Source organism: Eucyclogobius newberryi, unplaced genomic scaffold, assembly GCF_026437365.1.
Source record: "Eucyclogobius newberryi isolate DKJ021-1_F unplaced genomic scaffold, fEucNew1.0.hap1 SCAF_1, whole genome shotgun sequence".
Lineage (NCBI taxonomy): Eukaryota > Metazoa > Chordata > Actinopteri > Gobiiformes > Gobiidae > Eucyclogobius > Eucyclogobius newberryi.
Window position 1 is genome coordinate 25,164,605 of NW_027315723.1, and position 26,923 is coordinate 25,191,527.

The 26,923-nt window shown below is 38.3% G+C and overlaps 2 protein-coding genes across 10 annotated transcripts in view; both read right to left on the minus strand.

Annotated features, from left to right (window-relative positions):
• Positions 1-26,923, minus strand: part of LOC140356210 (A-kinase anchor protein 7-like) — a 186,429-nt gene that overhangs the window by 60,414 nt on the left and 99,092 nt on the right. The window lies entirely within an intron of this gene.
• The window catches only part of trdn (triadin), a 29,496-nt gene continuing 23,397 nt past the window's right edge, over positions 20,825-26,923 (minus strand). For 7 of the 9 annotated variants that reach the window (XM_072441076.1, XM_072441092.1, XM_072441084.1 and 4 more), the window contains 3 exons: positions 23,992-24,039; positions 22,227-22,382; positions 20,825-20,976 (listed from right to left, as the gene is read on the minus strand). In XM_072441076.1, coding sequence (XP_072297177.1) covers positions 20,954-20,976; positions 22,227-22,382; positions 23,992-24,039 — 227 coding nt within the window. In that variant the 3' untranslated portion in view covers positions 20,825-20,953. The remainder of the gene's footprint in view (positions 20,977-22,226; positions 22,383-23,991; positions 24,040-26,923) is intronic. The other 2 variants (XM_072441109.1, XM_072441142.1) reach the window with 1 other exon arrangement.

Sequence of the window (26,923 nt, forward strand, 5' to 3'; positions counted from 1 at the left end):
TGATTAATTTGAGCATTTATTCTTGCTCAAATTTATCTATATTTCGTTGAAACTATTCATAAATTATCAGATTTTACCCTGATTTTTCAACCCTAGTTGCTATGCAGTGTTTGTCAGTTGTAGATTTAAATGCAGCATATACACATTTATCTAATGACGAATAATAAATGATTGAAATGAAGATAGTCAATGATTTTCTTATTTCAACCACTGTAAACAAATGTAAACAACTATATTAATATGTAAATAATAATGATAAAATACATCTACTTTCTTAACTACCAAAATAGTTGCTTCATGACTTTCTTCAAACTAAATGTAATAATTACTGCACTTCACTATCACATATAATGTATAATATAATCTCTTGTCGATGTTTCTTACTTTAAATGAAGGCACCAAACTCACAATTGCAGGTGAAGCTAATTATGATTTTTGTTATAATTTATTATGCAAAGAAACTCTCGATACCAATTTTGACACCATCGTAAAAATGAAAACATCAGCTTTTTAACAACAATACAATTTTTTGTCACTTTATTTTTATTGACTGTTTTTCACATTTATGGAGCAAAAACAGTAACAGTCGGCAATAAGGTAATATTCAACACCAAATAACTTCCTCCATTAGTTCTTCATGCGTTAGTATAGGACTATAGCATAAACATAGACTTGTACTGCAGTATCCTGACACGTGAGCAGCTTGTTTTGTAAGTCACAGAGTAGATTCTGATTCTTAAAGCCTTTTTGGCGCCCGTGATGGCCTGATGCATTCCTTGGGAGTGATCCTAAAACCTTGGCATGACTTTCCTTTTTCAAAACTTTTCCTCCTGGCTTTCCCGTCTTTCAAGTTCATCCAGGTTGGATCAGCTCTTCTCTTTCAGAAATCCACCGGCTCGTGCCACATCGCCACATGCTCACACTTTGTTTTTTCCAACTTAATTCCTTGTGTCATTGAAAATCACATTAATCCACTGCCGCAGATTTGGTGCCTTTCACTCATCACTGCGCGGTATATTTCAGCGCCGGTCTTTGTCGTGGTAGAAATCCTCACAGTTTGAGTCCAGGCAGCAGCTGCTTGTGTGCGAGTGTAGAGCTGCTGATAATGAGATGATGCTGAAGCTGCTTCCCTCCCAAACACCACCGGGACTTGTAACCAAATGCACATGAGAAAATAACATGTGTTTGATCTCCACATGGCTCTAATCTACTGTATTCTACAAGTCTAATTTCACTGGAAGGATTATGGGTAAGACTGCATATATGTAATACAGTATTACGGAGGCATGGATCATTATTGTCTTCTTCGGTAACATTCAGACGCCACATTTGAAACATATTTATTTAAATTAGATAGAGCGTTTGGGTCGGTGATTTGGTATATCGGTTATCGTGATGTCAGTGGTATTGTATCGGTCAGATATCGCCCCGGTCGCTCTGTGTGCTCACGTGTCATTCCCAGATTGTCCTTGATGCATCAGATTTGCCTTTTTGAACAATCTAATGAGTTCAGAACAATTACGCTAAAACACATGGCTGTATTTTTTATGCGATCACGCAGCAGATGATTTTATAACAAGTTCATTTGTGATATTTGCTATAAGTTAACATAAATGAGTGGTTTTAATACCAGTATCCAGTGTCCCAGTATCTTTATCGGGCCATCCCTAGTTCGAATCCCGCTCCTGGCTTGAAGATGTTTGTTGAGTGTCAGATCCATTGGCCCACAGGTTGGCGGTTCAATCCCCCATTCGGCCGTTAAACTGCCCCCGTGTCTTTGTGACCGGTGAATGAATGTTTGTGTGAATGAAAGAATGAAAGAAAGAACTTTCCCGACAGATCAAGCCGATTTTTGGGTGAATCGTTCTGAGCGAATCGTTTCATGGTTAAGTTCTTTCTCTGCACTTGACCCACACTTCAATGTAACTGGGATAACTCGTCAAGAGTATTTGACCACGAGTCCTACCACATCTTGAACTTGGCTTGGTCAGCACCAGGACTTTGCTTATTGCATGTTCTGGGATGTCTTTCAATAGTAAGCACGAGTTGTATAACGACTTGAAATCGGGAAACAAAGGACGTTTCAGGCTATAACTCCTCCCTTTGGGCAGGACTAATACGGCTCAGGGCAGTATCGGAATGAAGTCAAAATGTGTGATAAAACAATAAAAAAAACAACTACGCTCCTGGTTGAATGAGGGATTACACCGATGCTTTTCAATCTTTACTTGCCCCTGGACTAATTCTACGACCATTCATTGATCATTGGTAACATAACACAACATACACTCACTAAGATTGAATTTGCATTTCTTCTTTCACCTAATCCCTAAAGGTTTACACTCTACACCTGGGGAAATTGTATTTTCTTATTAGCTACTTTACATGCATTTGGTGATGAAGGGAAGTTGAAGTGAACGCACAGATCAGCAGGGCAACACACTCCACACAGAATACACAACCACCATATCTGAGGAATGGAAAGGTTAAATATGTATTTAGTCACACACCCACAGCGCTCTGTTTATTTGCCGCTGACATGTAAATAACAAACACATTAATGACCGCTTCCATCTATTCTGAACTGCAATCACAACCAGACCTCCTCATCCTGTTTAAATTGTATTGTTTGGAGATACAAGGATTACTGCCTGAATCCCCGACTGTGCACTTCCCTATATCCACAATAGGAACAGACAAACAGCTAAAGAGCCTTGGCAAATAGTGTAACAGGTGTGCTTATTATGTGCGTGACTTTCATTGATGCAAACAATGCTGCCAGTCCTTTTGGCACAATCTCAGCGATGAAACAAAAGGAAAGAGACAAATGTTTAGCCAGTTCCTTCTGGGAGGCAGTGAGTTGTATGACAGAAGAACAAAAAGAGCACCAACACAACACAAAATGGAAAAAGGCACTGAACCGCAGCCAGATTTGTAAGCGGCACTCCACTCCCACGGCGACACGCTTTTTGAGATGTGTGTACGTAAGAAAACTTTTGTACTGTTGTAAGTTGACGAAAACATAATTGAAATGGAAAGATGTGTTGTTCGGTTGTTGTGGTGAGCAACGACGACCTCCGCGGCATCAATATCAGTGAGAGGATTTAGAGCTCATGCAGGTGCAATGGTGCTTTTGAGGTATATATACTTTGATCCATATTAAACGAAGGTGGGTGTTGTCAAAGTACGAATCATGTTGCTTCAAAATAGTATAGCTCAAAGTACAAAAGGATATGTATATAAGTATTTGGGGAAGTAATTGAAAAAATAATGCATTGAATAATACGTGCACTTTGGTGTTTTTAACTGATTACAAATACTAAATCACAGCAATGAAGTACGTGTTTTATGTCATGTCCATCCTTCAAAAAAGTCTTGGCCATGCTTTGACTTAACCCTTAAAATTTGTTTTATGACCTAGCTTAGGGCTCCATCGCTAACAATCTAAACTAAATCATGTTGGGCGCAAGAATCTTAGAGTTCATATAATTTTAAATAGTTCTGTTTGGGTGGGTTTCCTCAGACTCTCCGGTTTCCAGCTGAGAAGAACAGTTGTATTAAAAGTTGGATTCAATGAGATAATAAAACGACTTTAGGAGCAGAATGGACAATGTGGTTGTTTCTGTATGAAACTCGAGAGAGCAAACTGACCCAAAAAAATCTAAAAATGTGAAGACACAAAAATGAGTTTTTCCTATTGTCTGGTAGTGTATCAGACCAACTATTCTCTGATTACACCCAAGTAGATAAACAGTCACATTCATGTCTTTTTTCTTTGTTATGGAAAGTTAATTAATGCTCAAGAAATTAAATTTGCAAATGGCTTTCTTTCTGTTTGTCAAGAGAGTCACTGAGAAAGAAGATGGAAAGTCAACATGTTTCTGAAACCAACTCATGTTCATAAATAATAAATACTTAAACCCAGAGTGGTTGGAGAAAAGTGGCACTGGGGCGTCCCTGGACAGTAAACAAGTTTGCCAAGTGTAGAAATAACTTGGAAAAAAAGAACAAAACTGACTTGATAATAAACTTCATACTGAGGAGATTTAACAAACCACTGCACCTTATTTTAAACATTCCTTTACCTATGGCCAAAACACTATATGTACATGTAGCCACCAAAACTTAGAAGTACATTTTTACATTCATAGTTTTCTTCATATTTATATTTTGTATTGTTAATATAATTAGGAAGCAAGGACACGAACATAGGCAAACATGAGGTCCATGGATTAGAAATACACAATACAAATGTTTAGCATTTTGTTAAAAGAAAGTAACTTCACGTTAAAAAATAAAAATAAAAGAGATACATAAGTAAATGTGTAGGTAATCAAAAGGTCTGGTGAAGCCAAGTATGAAAACCCTTTATTTCAAGATGTTTCTGTCATTTATCTGGTCTCCTCAATCACACATAAAAGAGAATGTTCAGTGGTCACAAAAAGCAGAAGAGAATCTCAAAGTTACGTAGCTAGCCTTTAGCTCAGATGCCAGGTTTACACGCTGATTATTATCTTTAAAAAAAGGTTTACACAGTGAACAGTGACTTAATAATGTGGTTGATGGGATTCAGCTCCCTGTTTAATGCAACATTTAGAGGTATTTCCCTTTCAAAACATATAAATAAGTAGCGTTTGATGCTCATGCTGTCAATCACTTAGCAACTCCAGTCCAGAAAGATTCGAGGGAGTGTCTTTGTCCTAACGCCGTTAGCATTAGAAATACAAGTTATGAATAAAAGTGTCAGCTGGTACCAACCGATGTATACACTATTTTACGGACTATAAGTCGCACCGGAGTATAAAAGCCATAACATGCATAATAGAGAAGGAAAAAACATATATAAGTAGCACTGGAGTATGAAATGCGGTTGCAAGTATGAAAATAACAAACAATATCACAGATAAGTCGATCCGGAGTATAAGTATAATTATACTTATATAAGTATAAGTTGCACCACGGCCAAAACTATGAAAAAAGTGCGACTTATAGTCCAGAAAATACGGTAGTTGTCTATCTAGCCTATATATATATATTCACCAAGACTTTTCACACTTATGCGTTTTCCTTATCAAGAATATCAAATATGAAAAGTTCAATTTTACACCCCCAGATACCACATAGATCAAACCACTCGAAATGACACAGCCGATGAAAAGACAAAGTCAAGTGGATTAACCAAACCCTCTTGTAGTTTTGCTCTCTTTCAAATGAATGCCAACGAGATAAGAACTGCAGGGGAACAAGGCGCTCTCAGTCCAAGGTCCCCTCCTCTTAACGCGCGCACATAATCCAACGTCGAGCGACATGTTCCATCGAAATGCCACGTGTCACGCACACACACGCCGTCGGCCACATCGGAACTTATTAAGCGTCCACGAGGTTGCGGTGCGAATTAATCTGAAATGACGCCGCATGCAAATATGACAGCTTTATTAGGGAAACTAGATTGCGCGTATTTGTCTGAATTAATGTGACACCTTTGCGATTAAAATGGGTCCTCCTCCCCGGACCGTTGTGCGAAAGCAACAGTGGAAATACATGGTTTACTTCCTGTCAATCTGGCCCCCGTACTTATCCAAAGCACTATGCGGCAATACTTCTAAATCATTCCAAAGTGCATTCAGACTGATTCAATTTGGAACGAATGGTTTTGGCTCGGCCGGTATATGAGCCCAATAAAGAGAAATATAGTTTTTCATATTGACATAGGAGATTTAAGGCTTCGCTGGTGGGTATAAATCAGTTGTACGGACAATGCACTTAGTAGAATGATGACAGTGTTGCAAGCAATGATAACAAATAATACTAAATCTGATTCATAAAATATCAGGATTTTACTTGCTGAGCATGTGTTGTTCCAGAACTGTTGGACATAAGTGTGACAATAGTAATAATCATCATCATAATCACCATAATCCCAATAACAATCATAATAATCTTAAGAGTGGTTAGTCGCTTTGGCAAGACACTTTTCCTCGTATGAATGTGGCGTGTGAGCGACTGGCAACGGTGTTCGGAGGGAAGGATGGCACAGCTTGCTTCTGTCAGTTTGCCCCAGAACGACTGTGGCTGCAGAAGAAGAAATTGAGTAAGTAATGCACTGCATACGTCCATGGCATTATCATATTAATTAAATATAATTTGGTGTTTTTTCACAACATAGATCAACAAAAATAAGCAACAACACAACAACAACAACAACAACAACAACAACACAACAACAACAACAACAGAAACACACAAAAACACACGCATTTGGTGGTTTTCAGTTTCTTAATGTGATGGTGTCATAATCTCAGCAGGAGCCACTTTTCCTTCTTGAGCTGGACAGTCCCACCTCATGAAGTTCAAGTACATTTTTTCATTAATTTTTGTCATAGGGATTTGGAAAAAGAGTTTAAAGGCGTGACAAAAACTAAGCAGCTATGTCGGTGTAATCCCTCATTCGTCCAGGAGAGTTCCACTGTAGAAAAAGATTGAGTTGTATCATCTGCCATTGAAAAGAAGGTGTTCTGTATCTTTTTCAGTGTTAGGGTTAAATAACTAATGTTTTCCAGACTTGGTCTCATGTTTATCCATGCCTTATTTTTGACTCTTGGATGAGAGTCCAGATGACTACAACTAAGGGATCATCTCAAAATGGGTTGAAGCTGAAAAGACTTATTTTTTTCGTCTCTCTCTGGACCCCCTCCCCCCCAAAAGACTTAAGACTGGCTTCACATAACATTTTTCGCGTTGATAAAACGGTAGTAGCTTGATAGACCCTGCTCACCTCTAGTGAACATCCCTGAACATCCTTTGGTAAGTTTATATTTAGAAGTTATGAACTCTCCATATAATGTTACCTGTCGCGCATGTTCTGGCCACGGCGCGCCGTGCTCCCCCGTACGCACTCGCCGTACGCGCCTTGAGCGCAGCACTCGCCATGTTGTCGGCGTGAGCGCATTTCAAAACAATTAGTGCCACAACGATGTATCGTAGCTTCAAAGCAACAAAAAGATGAAATGTAGGTTCAACACCCCCCCCCCAGAGGAAAAATCTTACGTCTTTTCAGCTTCAACCCATTTTGAGATGATCCCTAAGTAGCTATGTGCAAACAAATGTCCATAACGTTGCATGCATTCCCCCCCATAAAATAGCAATTGATAAAGTTTCAGAAACAATTTTTAATATATAATTAAAATTATCGTTTTCTGACAGTTTAAACAATCATTTAATGAAATAAAGGTGTTCGAAAAAAAGCATCAAATCATAATTTCTGTGTAATTTATCTTGATTGAAGACTTTTTTTACAATAAGGTTGCTAGGTAACAGTTGTGGGATTACCTCTACCTGTGTCACATGCTCATGTTCAACAAGGAAGCAAAACTATAAACTTGTCAAAGTGGTTAAAAATAGTTAAGACATTTTAAATATACTCAGGTTCACTGCATTTTAGTGAACACCATGTGTACTTTATGCCATGCAACAGCCCCAGCTACAGATGCACAAGCTGGTAAGTCAACAGTTTTATGAATATGTGGAAAATGCTGGAATGACTTTGCTGATGCGGCCGAGAGAGCGGCGGGGAGGGGCACGCAGAGACGAGGGGACATGGCGATAACCAGCTTGCCGCAGGGAGAGCAAAGAGCTAAGTGGCAGGTAACGGCAGAATGCAGATCACAGCCGGGATGGCAAGAGGCAGCACTTTGGTATTCTGCTCAGCCGTCCCACCGGAGCCGGGGCCACGGGGCTCCTGTATCTGTTCTATTGAGGCCGGAACAGAACCAGGACCAGGTTTTATCCCAAAGAAGAGAGGTCATTCAGGGGAGCGAGAACATTAGCCTGAGCCACACTGGTGAAAATGGCTTTTTAATGCTTTAAGGAGATTTACTTTGGGTTACAATTACATTAGTCAGACATAAGGCTTTTAGGGCTCTTTTCTCAAAATGTTTTATACTTTAAATTTTGAGGTGGATTGCAGTGCCTTATGCAACAACCGGGAAGAAACAAATAGGGTTGTAGTTGAATTCACATGTAATTTGCAATAGTAATTATGCTGCGTTCTTCACTGTTTGATCTGTGTCTCACTCTGAAATGAGTCCTTCACAGGAAACTGTCTTGAAAGACTCCCACCGAAAGCTGTCGAGACGTTATAAAAATACTTTACGCCGATTGGTCAAAGCGTCACAACAGCAAAATCTAAATTGGGTTCAATCCAGTGTTCAGAAATGCACCGTTCTCTGTCTTATACACAAATGTACAAACCACAATTATGTGCAAAAAAGTCTGTATTTCTCCGAAAATAGGCATAAGTACAGCCGTGTTTGGGTTGTTTTGACTTCCTTCCAAGCCACAATGCTGCTCTGTGATTGGTTCCAGTCTCACCTCTGGGCCCTAAATGCCATGTGATTGGTGCGGACTGCAAACGAATCAACGGAAGCCTAACAAGATGGATTCTCAAGAGTTTGTGAACTCTTAAAAAAATCTTGAGAATTCATCTTGCTGGCAAGGTTAACTGCGTCCAAGTGGGAAGTCGAAACTCGGACCATGGAGTGTTGTTTTCTCAGCAGTGCATTGCAATTTATGTGCTGTAACTGAAATCAAATAATAAAAACAGAAAAGTGCTAAAATCAACCAAAATGTGGATCCAATTAAGTATTTTTTTTAACACAGGATTAGGTTCACAAACAGTGGGTGGATGACAGAAATAAACTGTTAAAATATTAAATGTTGGATGTTAAACTTTATCCAAACGCAGGAAGCAACCGTATTGGATTGTCTTGGATAAACTCAGGCTGTGTGTACAAGTATGAATTCTGAGACTTGCGTGAATTTACAAGTTGGAACTCGGAAAAATCCAGCCTTCGAGGACGACTGGAGCTCAGCATTACTCCTGAACTGTCCTCGGGTCTGTGATTAAAAATGATCACGAATGAAAAAAACAAAATGCCAGCAACTAATAGTTCAAAACGAAACATTTCATCCTTTTAAATGACCTTCAGAATTTGATTACACGTAGGAAGCTGAAACCCACCAATTAATCATTACATAACTCCTCATAATTGAGTTTTGTTCAGTTAGCACACACACAAAGATTCTTCTCATCCCAACAACTAATGGAAACATGGAGTACAACCTGCTCAATCTTTGTCAGATGGCATGGCGACGCGTAATAACAGAGGCATGTACAGAGGATCTGAAATACATGCATTATGGATGAACGTGCATTTAGGGGGACTCCACTCAACAGAAATTGCATCCCAAATTTGACTTACCACCTCTGTGCTTTTGCTGCTCCGTCTGATTAGTTGTCCATCCAGTTGCCTTCATTGTTAATTGTACGTCTGTAGCATCTTGCCTTGTGGAAAATCTAAGTTGAATCTGCAGGGACCGGGCCAATTTAGAAGAGTATTGGATTGGCTGTCCAGGCGAGCACTGCCTTTCACTCAATTGATTTAGGTGACTATCCTGCCAAAATGATGCCACCGACTGTCCTCTAGGTTGCTTTTTACGGCATCTTACTTTCATTTAGAAAAAACCCGCAAAGCTCAAGTACCCAGATGTATTCTTGTACTTGATCGCTGTGTACTGTCTGCGTGCATTTGGAAAACGCATTATTGATAGATCGATTGCGAACCAGAAACAAAGAGTCTGATTCAAAAGGGCTAGGTACCACTTTCCTCCTTTTACCGTTTGAAAATCAGATGATATTAGCTTTAAAATGAACAATATCTTGATCTCACAGTAGCCACACTATTGGCACTGTATTTTTGTATCCTATTTTTACACTGGTGTTTAGCAATTTATATTCGTAAGAGGTCATTTGATTCCTAACTGACACAAATGGCAGAGAGCTGGACCAGTCTTAAGAGTGGTTTGGGAGCAGAGCCAGGAAGGGTGGTGCTGCAGCCCAGCGGAGATGACTAAAGCATGAAAGTCAAGTCCCGCATCAGGAGAGAGGCTGCGCGTGTCGCCACACACTCCACAGCACCAGACGTTCTAGACTTGTTTATTATGGGCTTGTCACAGATAGGGAATGCACAATACAAGTGAATGTGGTTGACTTTATTCACGCCTCTCTGTGACTAAACCGTCCACTCCTTTTTCTAGTTTATAGTGAGAGCAACACTCCTCAACTCTGTGGCAGGAGGAAGAATGACTAGGAGAGAAAGTTAATAATGCATATTAATCATGTTGGAGGAGAAGAGGTAGAAGATGTTCATATTTTTTAGACAGTCACTAGTTCTAGTTCAAAATAAAGGTAAACATGGGAATTAGCATTAAGGCGTCATGGTTTAGAGGCATTTAACCCAATGAGGTAAGAAACAACTGTAACATATGATTTTATTTAACATTCATTTCTGTTTGATTTATATTTATTTGGGGAATTTATATTTGACATTGATTTGAGGGTTTGATTATAGTGTGTTGCACTATTCATGCTGTATATTGTTTCAGTACAACCCTTTTTGTTGACGCACAGGAAGTCGAATTGAGTTGAGAGCACGTGAAATAAAGAGACGCTGCTCAAACACTGTCCTGCCATGCTGGTCTATTCTAGCATAGGAAAATAACAGGAAACACCTTACATTATAAACTCAACTGTAACCAGCAATACCCACTGCCTCCGAGACCGATGAGAATCAAGAAATAAGGGTTACACAACCAAAGAAATAATGAACTGAGCTGAGTTTAGCATACAAAGTTGATAGACCATATAGAAAAAATAATTTGTAGGGCCTCAGCTTGTTGGGGACGCCACTTCTTAAACCAGGATCTTAGGACCCAGAGGATTCGACTGTGTTGATGGGACTGGGGATCAGTCATATGCACAGCTAAATAAAACTGTTTTCAGCCTAGACTTGAACACTGCCAGAGTGAAGGCCTGTCGCACGTCTTCAGGAGGACTGTTCCAGATTTTTGCTGCATTAAACCGTAACGCAGATTCGCCACGTTTGTCCTGAATCTGGGCACCAGCAGGAGGAAGGTTTCGTTGAGCATCCGTCACCTTCCTCAGAACCGCCGTCCCGACTGCTGTGAGGCGCTCATCAATGGGTGAATTAGCCTGAAGATGTGAGTCCCAACATTAAATGATACAAACTAACAGGCAGATGGATAGAGTTCAACACGAATAATTATCTACATAAGGAAGATGAAGCAATTATTACAGCTGCAATGGTTGATGGTTCTCCATGTTTGATCGGAATCAGACAGAGCAGAGGGACAGCTCATGTTCGATGTTACGTTTCGACACCCTCCTCCTTTTGTGTCGCGGGTAAAACCTGGCACTTTTTCCGCTCTGTCATTTATTGTGCAACCACACTGAAGTCACAGCTTGATCTAAATTCATTGGCTGTAAAATCATCTTAAAGTGTTACAATCCCTCCTAGTAAACATCACACAGCGGCGTATTAGACGTGGGCTGGGACCAAAAACATTGTATTTTCTATCAGTAATGGCGTGGGAGCCTTTTGCACGATCACTCCACTCTGTAGCTCGCGTCTTTTTCCAGTTTTTGTGTGTCCGTTCTTACGTTCCCTCCTTCGCAGCGGGATCCGAGCTTCTTAAAGGGAGTACACACGACATCAATCGGCTGGCAGATTTGCTTTGTGTGCAGTGACAGTAAGTCTCGCCTTGTGTGCCGCTGGTTGGGGGCGCTGCGTGGGCCGTTGTTGCGGGATGGTGTCTTTGATCACTACGGAGCCATGGAGAACCAGATTACCTTTCAGAGCGAGTGTGACAGAGGAGGAGAGGAAAACAGGCTCCGGTCGACAAACATTGAATATATATCCACCGAGAAGTGTGCAGGAAGTTAGTGCAGTCATATTGGACTCGTTTGGCAATATTTGACAGTATTGATCTTGATATTGTGGTTTAGGGTTTTACATGAATCCAGCTGTAGTATTTGGATGGATATTGTGTTACCAAATCAGTGGCAATTACTCTAACCAGCATGAGGGCATTTTGCAATCATGACTGTTGACTTGATTGTTAGCAATTATAAAACAGCAAACTGGAGAAATGTTGTCTTAAGAGTTTGTCTTTTTATACATGCTCAAAAGACACTAGTGTTATTACATGGTACTTGTTTGATTTTCTGGAAATATTGCAAACACAGTATTTTAGAAACCATTTACTGTTTCTACTGCATAGCAATAAAGTAACAAGGTTCTGCCGTGTTGCAAAGTACATCTCCTATGACCCAATAAGTTGCAAACACGTGTAATTAGCACGACACAGAAGCAAAACATAAAGTCACTGTGAACTTTTTAATCACCTAACAGAGAAAAAGCAAAGGCAAAACAAAAGAAACTCATTGGTGGAACTTCGTTGGCTAAACTGGCAATAATAATGATCTAACTAATCCAACTTCTGCTACTCCACATCGCAAGCCTTTTATAAAACGTGCAATTCTTACTAAAAGTGTACATACATATGAACAAGACACAAGCTTCCACTGACCTCCTCAAACTTCACTTCAGACCACTCCATTTCCACAGACGTCATGTGGAATGTCCCGCACGCAACGCCTCAAGTTAATGTCATACTGTGGAACATTCAAGGCAAAAGTAATATAGTCCCATTATCCTTAAGAACAATGGAGCAACTGACGAGCATTGTGCTAATCGATCTAGTCCAGTGATAATTTATTTTCTGAATGTAAAAAATCATGTGATGAAACTATTATACAATTTGACCCAGATGAAGCTGAAGTGAAGCTGTTTGAGGATCCCGGAGGAGGAGGAGTGTGTTCACACCACATCTACACATTTTCCGGCTCAATTTGAGTCATAAAACTTAATTTCTCAGCTTGTTTTGGAAGCTATGTGTAGACCAGTTAACAATGACTCGATTACTAAATGACAGCAGTTAACACGATTATTTTAAACATGAATTACTCGCAATAAATTGTTTCACTCGCTGCAGCCCTGAATCAGAATGGAAATATCTCTGTCCCGCACTGCATACAATAATCTCTTTCATGGTCCCCTATAGAGTTAGGCTTTTTCAAAAACCCTTTTAACTACTCACTACAAAGCCAGTGTTTTAAGTGAAACTGGAACAAAGCCTGACTTGAACAACCAACAAGAAAATAATGCTAAAAGATACAGTAACCTTTCTTTTCTCCTCTTTTAAACTCTTCCCAAACTCCCGCTGTGACTGGAATAATGGACAAGCGTGCTTTGTGACGGGACAATACTACACTTACAATCCCGTTGCACTGCTGTACCCTGCTGTACCCTTAGAGAAGAGAGCACGCTACTTGTACCCAGTCGTTTATGCAGACTGTGTTCATCAAGTGCGAGCGTGAGCAAACCGCGAGCACATGAAAGCCACGGCGCTCGCAGTGATCTGAGCTTAAGGCGACTGGAGATGCGGCCGCCGTCTCCCCTCTGAATTAAACATCCACACAGCGAGTTCTGCGCTGGTAATGGGCCACACAAGTGCACATTACACCCAATAGAAGGTCTCAATAAAGAAGACGGAGTGCGGAGCATCAGGAATCTAACTTTGCATTGTGGTTCATCGCTGGGCTTGAATAACTATGTATCATGGACACTCGGAGCTGGAGGCAAAGACGGTTGAGTGTCTTGAGAACACAAGAGGCGCTGGTTGGACACACTGGGGATCTGACCAGCAACTTATCGGACAAACACTGAAAACTCAAATTGAAGTGTGCTGTAAACAATGGCAATATATCTCCCTAATTCACGCAGTGGTTATTATTTGGCAAATAGACATACATAGCACCAACTTTACTGTCTTAAATAAATAAATGTGTAACATGTCTGAAATACCGTGTGGTTCATGTATTATGTTGGATAATTGAAATTGATTAGATGTGATGGTAAATGTATTGAGGGATAAGCAAAAGAAAAGGCATGTGCGAAGTATAATCAAAAACATTGGAAAATAAAATTCAACACAATAATCCATACAACTTCATTTGTATAGCACAAACAAGATAGTTTAGAAAGTATAATATAATGCAGACATTTGGCTTTAAAAGTAAGCAAACTAAACTTAACACATTCCATCAAGTTTTGGAGCAACTCAAGTCAGTCAGTTTCAACAACAACAAAGTCAAAGCCTGTTGAATTGAGAATTACAATCTCCTTCAAAAAATCCTTTTTAAACCTTTTTACAACTTTCTCACGTAAAACTGTGATAATATTCAACAAAAATACAAGTCTACCAAAAACCGTAATAATAAGAAAACATGAACATTTTTGCACTTCAAGCTAATGCCAACTGTCAAGTGTGCAGCGCTTTATTTGTCTAACTTCACCCTGTTGCTTCATTCTTTTCTAATGCCTCTTGAGTCTGGAGAGTTCTGTTCTCCAGATCTGGCAAGTGAAGGAATAATCTGTTTCTTCATGTATTTTGAGCCATTTGAGCCATTAAAGGTTCACCTTGAAGCTTGTTTTGGTGGTGCTCTGCTTGTCTGTTATTGCTTTGCCTGGAACATTCCACAGTAGGGCATTAAACTTGCGTATCTTTCTGGTATGGTATTTCTTTCATATTGGGGTTTTTATTGCTCTTAAATACCTGCATTCATCCTGTGTTTGTCCCTCCACAGATCCGACCTGTAACTTGGTGACGTCACATGGAGGTTGATACATTCCCTGTTGCCTGGTGCACTCTGACTCTGGTCCCAGTGCAGTCCGTTTGTGACAAAAACACAGATTCAAGAACGCAAAGCCGCACCAAACCGCTGCAGTCTCCGACAAAGATAGACTTATTACGCTCTCTTTCCACAGGCCCACGCGGCTCCAGGACCCACGGCTGCATTGCTCGCTGGTCCGTGTAACAGGGCGCATTGATTTCCAGCACCGTCTACGTCTGGTTTGACTGCACACGGAGTCAGTGTACACCGGGCATTACTGTGGAACATTTCTGGCAAAGCAATATCGTCTCCATGCAGACAAGCAGGCGACAGACCCGTCACCAGTAAAGTTAACAGAAGTACGTAGATATAATTGGAGAAAAGCACTGTCCAAACTTGAAGTAAAAAGCTCTGTTCCATGTTCAGTGTGAAGCAAGCGTCATAAGTAGAAACAGCTTGTCCTTTGCTTTATCGCTGAATATTAAAGGCTTTCTTAGTCACGGTGTGAGAAAAACCAGCCTGGGATTTGCATAAAAACATATGAGCAGAAATATTGTCACCATGTTCCTTCCTGACATGCCGGTGTCAGTGTCAGTCCTTACAGAAGAAGTCAATGTGCATCTTCCCGTACATTCACCTCTTTGCAGCCCTCCTTGCCCCAGGGCCGAGGTTGCCAGGTTGTGTAAATAAATTAAAGCAACAAATTATGTTTAAAAGCTTCTTCCCCAGGCTAGGAAAAACGACAATGCATTATTCATGGCTTTGACTGCTGGGAATCTCAATCCAGGTATGTGTTTGTGTCTCAGTTTTTCCCTTTGCCAATTACTCAAAGATTAAGCACACGGCTCAATCGCATTAGGCTGTTGATGAATTTGAAAGCCATTTCCACTTCCAGCACTAATAAAAACTACAACAATGAAGGCTGTCTGAACTGTGCTTTGAAATGAGGGAATTGAAACTGTAAATAGAAACAGAAGTCCTTGAAAATACTGAAAATACAGCAGTAAGGACTGTTTTGTTAAAAGAAATACATATACGCATATTTCTTTCCTTCAAGAACAGAATATCTTCCTTTTTTGCTTTAATTGCAGGCACTGGTCTTAAATATAATGAGCTTAAATTGCAATAAACTCTTTTTTATTTCATTGCATAGTGACTCCCAAGATAATGCTGCTCCTTTTCTTTCACGTAATCGCTCTACCTGCATAGTCTGTTCAAGTGAACGTTTTCAAACCGACACTTACAGAAATTGGGATACAAAATCATGTAACAACCAGTGATTTATGTTCCCGTTTGCCTGTGTCCTTTTCCCTTTTCCCTTGAACAATTGGTGCTACTTATTGTGTCAAGGGTTAGCACACAGTATAGCAATTTAACTCAAATGCATTTCATGTAAGTCGATTTTAGATTGCCCTACAAATCTTACGTGTGTGAATGTGAAAACATTCTTGAGTTTGACAAAGTTTATAACTTTACTTCCTGGTTGGACATGTGACATACTGTGCGTAATTCCACAACTGCAACTAAACAAGGGCCAAAGCGAGAGATGGGACAAAGCTCTCGTGCCACTTTGTGATATTTACCCCTCTGTGTTTAACGTATTTTCTGGACTATAAGTCGCACCAGCCAAAAAATGCATAATAGAGAAGAAAAAAACATATATAAGTTGCACTGGAGTGTGAAATGCGGCTGCAAGTGTGAAAATAACAAAATTTCACATATAAGTTTTTCCTAAGTGTAAGTATAAGTATATAAGTATAAATAAGTAGAAGTCGCACCCCGGCCAAAACTATGAAAAAAGGTGCGACTTATAGTCCGGAAAATACGGTACATTTGGTTTGGACAAAAAAAGGGTTAAGCTCTGATGAGTTACGTCTTGATATCAATGACCACCGCAAAAATATAAAATAAATACTTGAGACGTCCAAAATACATATACAATCTTGTCTTGTCTCATTCTTATCTCCTCCACATCATCCTCCTAGTCAAAACTCATCTGATTCAGTTATTTAATACATTGACAGATATGAAAACACCTCTACAGTCTTAACTATATGCATAACTGCCATAAATGTGGATTCCTTACATGTACATTTGATAACACAATTATTCAGAACTAATCCCATCTAGAACTTATTCTTGCAGTAACTTTTCCTCTCAACTCCTCTTCACAAACTGCTAATCCACTGTTATGAAACCACAATACATATTTACTGTGTGCACAATCCCGCAAAACAAAGGAATAGTTAGAACAACATGGAAACTGTCACATTAAGTTCTGATCCTGACCACTCAAGCCCCCTCCAGCTCTTTGAGGAACTCATTCCACAAAACCTCATTCCATCTTCATCTATTTCACTAATGGAAAAATTCACATTCACTTTAACCACGTCCAGTACTTAAGCTCAATTTCTTAATAACACATCAAGTTATTAAGGATTTCCGCTCCGCTCCTGGTTAGCTCCTATGTGTCCATTAGCGCCGTAATAAAGTTATGATTTAATTTTAATTCCATTACTCTGTACCCGGGAAGCCGATCGCGAGACGGGCCATTTTAATTAAACATGAACGTAACCTTATTTATATTTGCACTAATGTCGCCGTCAGACAATGGGCTGCAATGAAGATGCTTTTATGTGCTCTGGGAAATTGCATCGGTGAATAATGTAATAGGAGTAATGAGAAAAGAGTGATGAGAATGCCGCCCTGTGCTGGAAATATGACCCTTAATGAATTCTGGGCATGTGCAGAAGACAATTAATGCATAAATTGTTTGTTAAAGACCAATGATTTTGTAATATTATGCACGCCGGTAAAGCGGGGTTGTTTTGACATGGCTTTAATGACAATCTGCTGTTTTAGAAATTGAATATTCAACCCCAACTTTATTTGTAAAGCACATTAAGTCTCCAAAGTGCTGCCCAGAGAACAAAACACAAACATTGACATGTTTGTGTTTTGTTTAAAACATTTAAATAAATACGTACAAATCAAAGTAAAACAAATTAAAACATTGTAAAATGTACAATACCGGTATATGTTATGCTATATAAAATCATAAATGACAGTCAGAGGACCACACAATTCTCATGCCAGATTCAATGCCATTGAATAAAAGTGTGTTTTTAAAGTCTTAAAAGCATCAACTGAAGGTGCAGTCTTTCTGTGGTTTGAGTGCAGTTTAATTCAGATGTAGACTTGATTTAGTCCGAGTTCTAGTTTAGCCCTGGTTTTGCCCATGTTTAGTTCCAGATTTAGTCCTAGATTTGAATGTGGTGACTAAACCTGGACTAAACCAGGACTAGAACAGGACTATTCTAAGTTCACATCAGATCTAACATTGGAAGTAGAGCAGGAAGTCCAGAAATTAGGTTGTTGTTTGGTTCTTTATTCCCTGCTGTTTATAATTGAAATTGGTAAAAGTACAAGAGACCTTTCTGCCACCTTTCCTCTAGTTTCAGTTACACTGGTGCAGAGTGTTCCTTGCGTATAATCTGCTGTCATTTATATCTTTTTCTTAGAGGTACAGAATGTACCTTTTCTGGTGTATGGTCTGCTACATTTATCTATTTACATTTTGGCTTTAAAGCCCATATCGGAGGTTCCCTCTAATTATGACGTTTGGTGAGACAGTCCCTGTGGTAAATAATTATCACAGTTTTTCATCAGTCAATTTGGAGTTTGTGAAGAAAATTTGACGATTAAATTTGAAAATTACAGGAAGTAGTGCTGAGTTGAGTTCTACAATACCGCTGTGATGTCATCAAAAAGCGCCATTACACCAAAAATGCACAACCATTTACACTCAACATACACCTTTTTATGACAGTTTAAACAATCATTTAACCAAATAAAGGTGTTGTCGGGTGTAATTATTTGTCAAAACATAACTATTTAAATGGATTTTGGTCCTTGTTTCCAATCTTGCTACTAAGTAACAGTAGTGGAATTACCTCTACCTATGTCATATTTGTTGGTCATGTCAAACCAGGAAGTATTGAAATTGAAGAAAAACAGGCAAACTCTGAGACAACTGCTTATTTTGGGCATTATAAAAATACTACTACTATAATTGAATATTCACTTTGTTTTACTAGACTTTTAAACTTGTATAGTATCTTGTGTTTATGATGACGAGGTCTTGCCCTACCGCCCGTCAGTTTGGAGATTCGAGGAAAGGAGATAGTCTGTAATATAGCTAAACACTGCGGGAATCAATCAAAAAAACTCTCTGGACATATATGAAGCACAAATAGCAATGTAAGAAGGTTAAAAGCTCTGAAAAGTAGATTTTGCATGTTATGGGACCTTTAATACAACACTGGGGAACATGCCAGGCAAAGCAAAAACATTGCCATGGAGACAAGCAGGTGGCATACTTTTCTCCAGCAAAGTTACACAACAAACCTTTAGTTAAAAGCATTAATACCATTATCTTGACAAATCTTTATTTACCTGTCGAGAGAGAAAATAGTTCCAGAATTGAAGACAAATTGTGCTTTTTGTTGGACCAAAGTGTCATTCACTCGTGCTTTGGTGAGACACAAAGACAATTATATCAAACAAGTTTTTGCCATTTCATGTACTCAATGTAGTGCTTGTATTTTCTGATGTGCACATTTCGGTTCCTTTTCCTTGTTCTCCATGTATCCAGGGATGTTTTCTTTAACCGAACAGCAGGCCCTCTTTATCTCTAGCATGATGAATTTTTCAGATTTGGCCTTTTCTTCTTGTCTGGGCTCTCTCCGGGTCCCTCTGGAGTCACGCGGGCTGATATGAGACAGATCTGCTGTAGGGTATCGTTTCTTATCTGCGTAATGTCTGCGTCCTCGGGCACCAATGTTCATCTTCTCTACAAGATACCAGTTATTACTTTATAAGTCTGAAAATGTCAGCCTGAGCGGTCACATTAGAAAAAAACAAAACACACTTTACAAGGACAAATGAAAAATATGAGTTAAGAATAAGCAGGTGAGTTTGTTTCAATGTTTAAAAGAAAGTGAAATTTGGAATCAAAAGCTATAATATCTGTTTTATAGGGAGACCACATAATCTCCATTCAAGGATAAAAGATATATGTATTTATGGCTTTGACTGACTGATTCTCCATCACAGTCAATATTCTTTTCAGAACAGAACACACAGCCTTGTAAACAAACGTACATGTTCATTGAGTTGACCTTGTTTTTCCAGTACTACGGCCCTGTTTACACATGATAAAGCACTTTGGCCCTAACACAGCCTATTTCAATATAGAAATTCAAACATAGTGTGTGAGCGCCCAGAATCCAACAGCAAAGGATGTCACACATCACAAACAAGGACGAGAGTACAGAGACTTTATAGAGACTTTACAGAGACATCCTACAGTATATATGCAGTGTAAATGTCTCTTTTCTGACATATCTCTTCTTTACATGTGTGAACCCCAATCGCAGACTGCACAGAACCAGTGACTAAGACTTGTGACCTGCAGTGTCAAAAGAATGAAAGAGCACAGAAAACTATGATCAAAGTTTGAGCGTTTTGGTGGTAAAGCTTGTTTTTGGGGGAAGATTTCTCAGTTTTTAATGTTCCAGAAACTCAAATGATTGCACACATCAAATTTAAAAGGAGAAACGTGTCATGGTGATGGAAAAAACTAACAATAAGCTCTACATTGTGGAGTTGGGATGAGACATACTCACCATAGGTCTAGGTAAATTTTGACCCATTCTTGATTCCCGATAAAAAGCAACAGTAACGTCAGATTGTGCATCGTTGTCATTGTTGTTTTGGTGATAAAGTCTGAGTTTTTACAGGTGCTCAAAATGTCCAGATATATCTTCTTTCTATCTTTATGTTTAGCAGTTTGTATCTGTGAATATACACAGTAAATCCAGACCGTAACAGAGCCAAGGTTTTCTGTAGTTGACATGTATTCGTCTCATATATGTGTGAATCCAAGACCGATTTCTAACGTGAGCAAAACAGTCTTTTTTTACACATTTAAAAAAGGATTTCGACGCAATCATGGTGGTTCATTTAGACTTTTATAACATCATACATATTATACCTTGTCCAAAATGTAGTCCAAAAGTAAAATGAACAGGGATTGCTGAGGCTTTTAGAAGACGTAAGAATGTAAGCAAAACAGGCTCAGTGGATATTTTATTTTTATTTTCACATGTTTCCATGAACAAAGTTACACACTTACACAAGTTTCTTCATAGCTTCCCGATGGCCTTCCAAAATGGCTCTTTATTCACGACGAGACAGAAAATACAAGATCATATAAATTACAGTACATTATTTATTTTGTCTCCTGTGTCCTCGTCCTCACTTCCTTCCTCTCTCTTTCCTTCTTCTCTCTCTTCTTCTTCAGAGTTCCTCGCTGTGAAAAGCTGAACAAGAACATTGCTGAGTTTATTGGATTCCTTTTTACAATAGTGTTTTGCGGCAAAATGCCATGTTATTCAAATTGCAATAACGGCTCTACAGTGCATAACGACTGGAGAGAGTTTCAATATATTTCTCCCTGAACCTTCATCCATTCATGTTTATCTAATCATCTGAATCATCCTCTTATAATTGCTGTGGGTCTATTTCTAAACAGTCGGAGGTTTTTTTCCTCAAAGGACGCCGCGTTGAAAAATACATAATTATCATTCATGTCCATTTTTGTGTGAAGAGAGATTCAAATTGGTGCTAAAATGTGAATATTGATAAGACAAGACAATAACGCTTTTAACTATAATTATCCAAATGGACTCTTTTGAATATGAAGGTATTAGAGTCTAAATGCATTAGTGTCAGTTGTGTGGGAGAGGGCGGTGAGCAGGTGAATTGTCAGTGAATAGTTTATGATTGAAAAATAGACAGACCAAAGCATCGTTTCACTACATTTGACTTGTATTAGCTGTAGGTTCAAAATGTTAGATATATTGTTAGCCAAAACAAAACAAATTTAAATGATTAACCCTTTTAAATACGTATACTTGATATTACCTTTTTTTTTTATACACACGTTCTTTTAAAGCAAAAGTATGTAACTTTCTGGCAGTGGACGTCACCTGCATTATTCCATCTGAATAAGAAAGTTAAGACCATACTTTTGAACATGGAGATGGATGTTTTTTGCCATACTGTGAAATATGTGAACTATTATAGCCAAAGGAACAACTGTTCCATGGCGACAAGCAGCAGTAAAGGAACGTCGTGTTTTCTATGTTTTTCAGAGCAATTAAAGCTTCAAAAAAAGTTACGTACTACGGCTTTAAAGGTTGAATGGATGATTCAAGGTTCAACAACAAAAAAATGAATTTAAAAAAAGATGACATAACATCAACATTTAAACAGGATGTAGCAAAATATTCTGCTATTACTCTGCCATGTCGCAGCTTTAGCAAATTAAACCTGCATAAAATATTCGTCTTCGGTCCAAAAATCTTATCAAAATCCATGTTTTTTTGTAACTGGTGCTGCAATATTTCAATAAATCAAAACATTTAATAACATTCCCTAATTAAAGTATGAGTCCATCCAGTTGTCACGTGTAAAGTTCTATTGTTGCCGTGTTAGTCATGTTAACTGACTCTTAAACGACTGCTTTGGTGAGTTCTAGTGTTTGGTGGCATGAGGGATGCTGTCTTACATGTGAACGGGTCAGTGAGCTGGTGAATACCTTCCTCCTCATCTGGAGCCACGAGCCCGATCATGAACGACCACAGCGTCTGCAGCCAATCAGAGCTCTCCTCAGATGTGACCGCACTCGCCGCCGCCGCCACAGCCGCCTTCAGTGGACGAGCCGCTGCAGAGGAACGAGGAGAGAGGTCAGGTTCAAACGCATTATCGTGAAGGTAGAACAGGTTTCGTCATATTGTGATTCACTCTCTTAAGTAATCGAGTTGTCTGCTCCAACACGTCCTTTTCCCCACCCATTTCTCCTATTGGTTAGACTCAGTAAGGCTCGGAGTGAGTGACAGCTGGATTCAACCAATCACAGATGACTTTATTTACCTCTTAAAGGCAATGAAAAATACACAGTTAAAGTTTGAAATCGGGATTGAGCTCCAGGAAAATCGTGATACTGTATAATTCTTTTGCCATATCGCCCACTCAAATGCGACCTACTTTTCATGGTGGAGGGATATCTCACCTGCATGTCTCCATTATTGTTGTGCCTGGAATGTTTCGCAGTATGGCATTAAACTTTCCCATCGCAGGGGACATACAAGTGACTGCAACTATTGAAATGATTGTTGACTGTTTTAATAATCAGGAATTGATATTTGGATCAAAAAGAGACTCTCACTCGTACCGTTTGCTTGTTAAACAGGTTTGATCAATATTTCCATCCAAATGAGATTACTTAATATAATGTATGTATATATATATATATATATATATATATATATATATATATATATATATATATTACAAACTATATTTGTTTTTTAAACCTCTGGTCACCTTTTGAGCAACCTTTTTTTTTTCCAAACCTCAATATTTCTTCACCATGTTTGTTTGTTCTCACAAGTTCAGTTCCAGAACAAAAGGGTAAGTTCATGACCTTCAGGACCCTCGAGGCTCCTCATTCTTAAACCTCAAAATCCACATGGATTCATATTTTTTTTTTCTACTTTCAAAACTTAGATCTCTTCATCTACTTATATTCTACTCATGTGCAGACTTTATATATAAAATGCATATTTTTCACATGATAAGGCCATTTTACCATAAAAGTACACGTGCAGTAGATCATAAGTGGGAATGAAGTGGAAAACTTGAGCTGAATTTATCAGAGCCCATTATATGTCAATAATTTATAATGGGGGAAAATTGTGCTTTACTGTTTTTGAATGGGGTTTATATAAAAAAAGTCACGTTTGTCACCTTCGGGACCCTCCAAGGTCCCATTTATATTTTTTTCCTACTTTTCAAAACTAATTTCTCGGCTAATTAAGGACTGAAAAGAGCAGGAAGTGAAGCTCTGCATTTTGAAGGCAATCGTTTTGTTAAAAAGACCCATTTTGTCCCAATAGTTCATGTTCATGTGCAAGTAAATATATAATTACATCTTACATGTTGTAATTACAAATTACATATCATATAAATATATAATATGTAATATTTACTACAGTTCCCATAGTTTACAGTCAAATTCTGGTAATGAAAGCGCTCAACTCTTATTGTACTTGTAAAATGTACTCCATCCAAACATGACTGGACCTAACTGACCTGGCAGAGGGTCCACCACCTGCTTGTCTCAATCGAGATTTTACTGCTTTTTCCCAGAATGTTCCCCAGTATGGCATTTATATTATATGGGTTCAAGTTAGGGAACCCCACAGAGCAGTAAAGTTTAACGCCAGGCATAACATTTAATAGCACTTTGAATGTGAAGTGAGAGCACTTGCCTCGAGCTTTCATTCCCCTTTTTCCGATGGACGAGGGAGGAGGCAGACCTGCACAAAAACATGAAATCAACACAGGAACAGCGTGTAGTGTTCAGCTGGACCAGACAGGACCAGAGCATAGAAGGAGCATGCAAGTCCCACTATCACCAGCAATCACTGCACATTCAGAGGTAAATTTGCAACTCCAAAGAACAAAACCAGCACACTGCAAGTATAATCACAAATAAAAAATGGTGCGCACAAAACATGAGCTCTCAGGCAATTTTGTGTCCAATCCTAAAAATTATCTCATGCAGTAATGTGACTCAAATTCAATGTAAAAAATTCAAGGTAAGTAGAAAGTAGAAACATTAACATCAGATTTGGTCTTGTTTTCCAATAGCAAGTCTGACCAAATAATGCTCCATTCATTTGATGTCACAGATCTTGTAGTTTAATAGTTATGCAAACACATCACACAATGTTGTTTCAGTGGCTGAGTCATATCATGTAACTATTTTTGGATTTTGATACCTTATACGCAACATTTTGAGGTCTTTTTTTCTCTTACATCAAATCAAACTTTCCTTCACAGATTCATGGTGCAGTTGATCCTCAAGTATATAAAATACCTTTATCGCGTGATATTGTCTGCTCACCTCACAAGTAAAATGTAAATAATTATGTTTTTTGGTGTTACAAGAAGCATACAAGTTCAGAAATCTCAACTCGAATCAGTTTTACTTGCTAATTATTATCTTAAATTAAACAACCCTTTGACTTCACCTAAATGTGGTCGATGGGTTTGTACCAGCAACTAGATTGTTCATAGTTCATGTTTTTGTGAGCTAACGGTAATGTCTTTTCACCTTATTCCACCCCACCCACTTTTTCCTCTTTTTGCCCTGGATCCGCACTTATCACATTTCCAGTCTATTGGGAACTCTGTTCACTAAAATAGAGAACAGAGGAAAAGTGTTGCAGCTAAAATACACTATTCAACTTATTCCAGAAGTCTGTTTCGCGGCGCTGCCATTGCACGTAATCCTAAAAAGCCGTTTTCAGGCCCCTCAGGGAATCGGTGCATTGTTGACTTGTTGGTCACATTTTACACAAATTAATCGACTTTAGAGCATGTTTTAGCTGCAAGACTTGTCCCTCGTTCTCCACTTAAAAGGCATTAGTAATTCTAAAACTGTTAAAATTGCACATTTTGCTATGTTCGAATTTAATGTTGGCAACAACAAAACAATATTTTTTATCAAATCTTTTGGTGTTTTCTTTTTAATGTCATAAAAATAATGTGCATTTACTCATACTAATAATAATTGGCTCTATTTTTTTCTGTACAATAATTATGATTTGTTTGTGTGCAATTCTGACTTACCACTCTGTCACGTTAACTTTAGATGGTTAGAAAAAATCTACTATTTCTATTTTTTTACTTATTTTTAATATTAAAACTATTTAAAAGTAAGTTCCCAACTTTTTAGTTTAATTGTAAATGAGGCTTTTAAAGCTTAACTTTAGTCAGACACTTCAGGGATAATAAAGGGAAAATTCTTTTTTTTTTCTTTATATAAAACATAAACCATGAAACAAACACAGAACACGAATATAGAGCAAAATTGAAAATACAAATACAAATAGAAACCAACAGACAATGTCAAAATTAAATCAACATCCATGGCATGATTAAATCAAAATAAAAGTCAAAATTGTCCATTTCCAAATTGGTTCTGACACATTACTATCTCTTTCATATTCGTCCAGATTAGTAATGCATTGATACGATGTAGATATTACTCCCTTTGAAAGTTCTGATCTTTAAGCCTTGATAAATATTTCAGTCAGAGGGTTATAATGGTCATTACTGTACTTTGTTTTTTCTTGGTTATAATAACTCCTTCTTTATAAATACTTATTAAAGTCCTGTTTCTCTGAGTCAAAGGATTCTTTCAACATATCAAAGCTTTTCATGTGATTATCTTTTACAATCTGGTGAAAAACCTTTACACCTTTTTTCATCCAGACAATGAATCTCAGGTCAGATCTGTTTGGTACAAAACCTTGGTCATAAACCGACCAGTTTAAGATTTTAACATCTTTGTTTAGTTTGTTCTTTTGCTCCTTCATAAAGGAAAATTGTAGAACATATTTTTACTTGTTATCTTTGATGACAATTAAATAAATACATTTAGGTAATTTTAGTTTAAGACATACCACCCAGTCACACAAAAAACGTTTTTGGTCCAATTTTGAAAAATAGAATAAACAAATATTTTGCTTCTTAGGTGGCAAAATGTATTTTTTTTAGAAAGTTAAAGCTGCCCTTTTCTAGTGTGGATAGTGTGGATAATTTAAAACTATAACATTTTAAACATTTTAATGGCCAAAAGGCACCGGTTTCATAGAATGACCCATAAAAATGTCCAGTGTTCATGTGACCACTCAGTCAACAAAATTTGATGGCCGAAATGGAAAAAAAATGCTTTTCAACTTTTCTTCGAGTGCCTTGTTGACTGACTTTCTATGAGAGTTTACCCAACAGACAATCACCCTATCTTCAGGTGGAAAAAGAACCGCTCTCCAAAGAGCACCTTTCCACCGCTGGAATCACATGTTCACACTCCAAATATCACATTTGAAAATAAATTTAATTCATTTTCACTATGAAAATTCCCATCATTCTGAAACCCATGGATATCTACAAAATATGTATATAATATTATATCTGAAGAATGCAGAAGATTTAAAAAAGAATAAAATCTAATTTATATTGTGCTTTCACACATTCAAGCCTGAAATGTTGGTGGTGGTAAAATATGAACAATACGGTACCAGAGCTCCTAAGTAAATCTAAACATGTAACACAAGTCATCTGTCATTGCCCTGAAAACAAAAGGGGCGCAGGACTTTATGTGGCAATGGATCGATCATAGATGGGCCACTC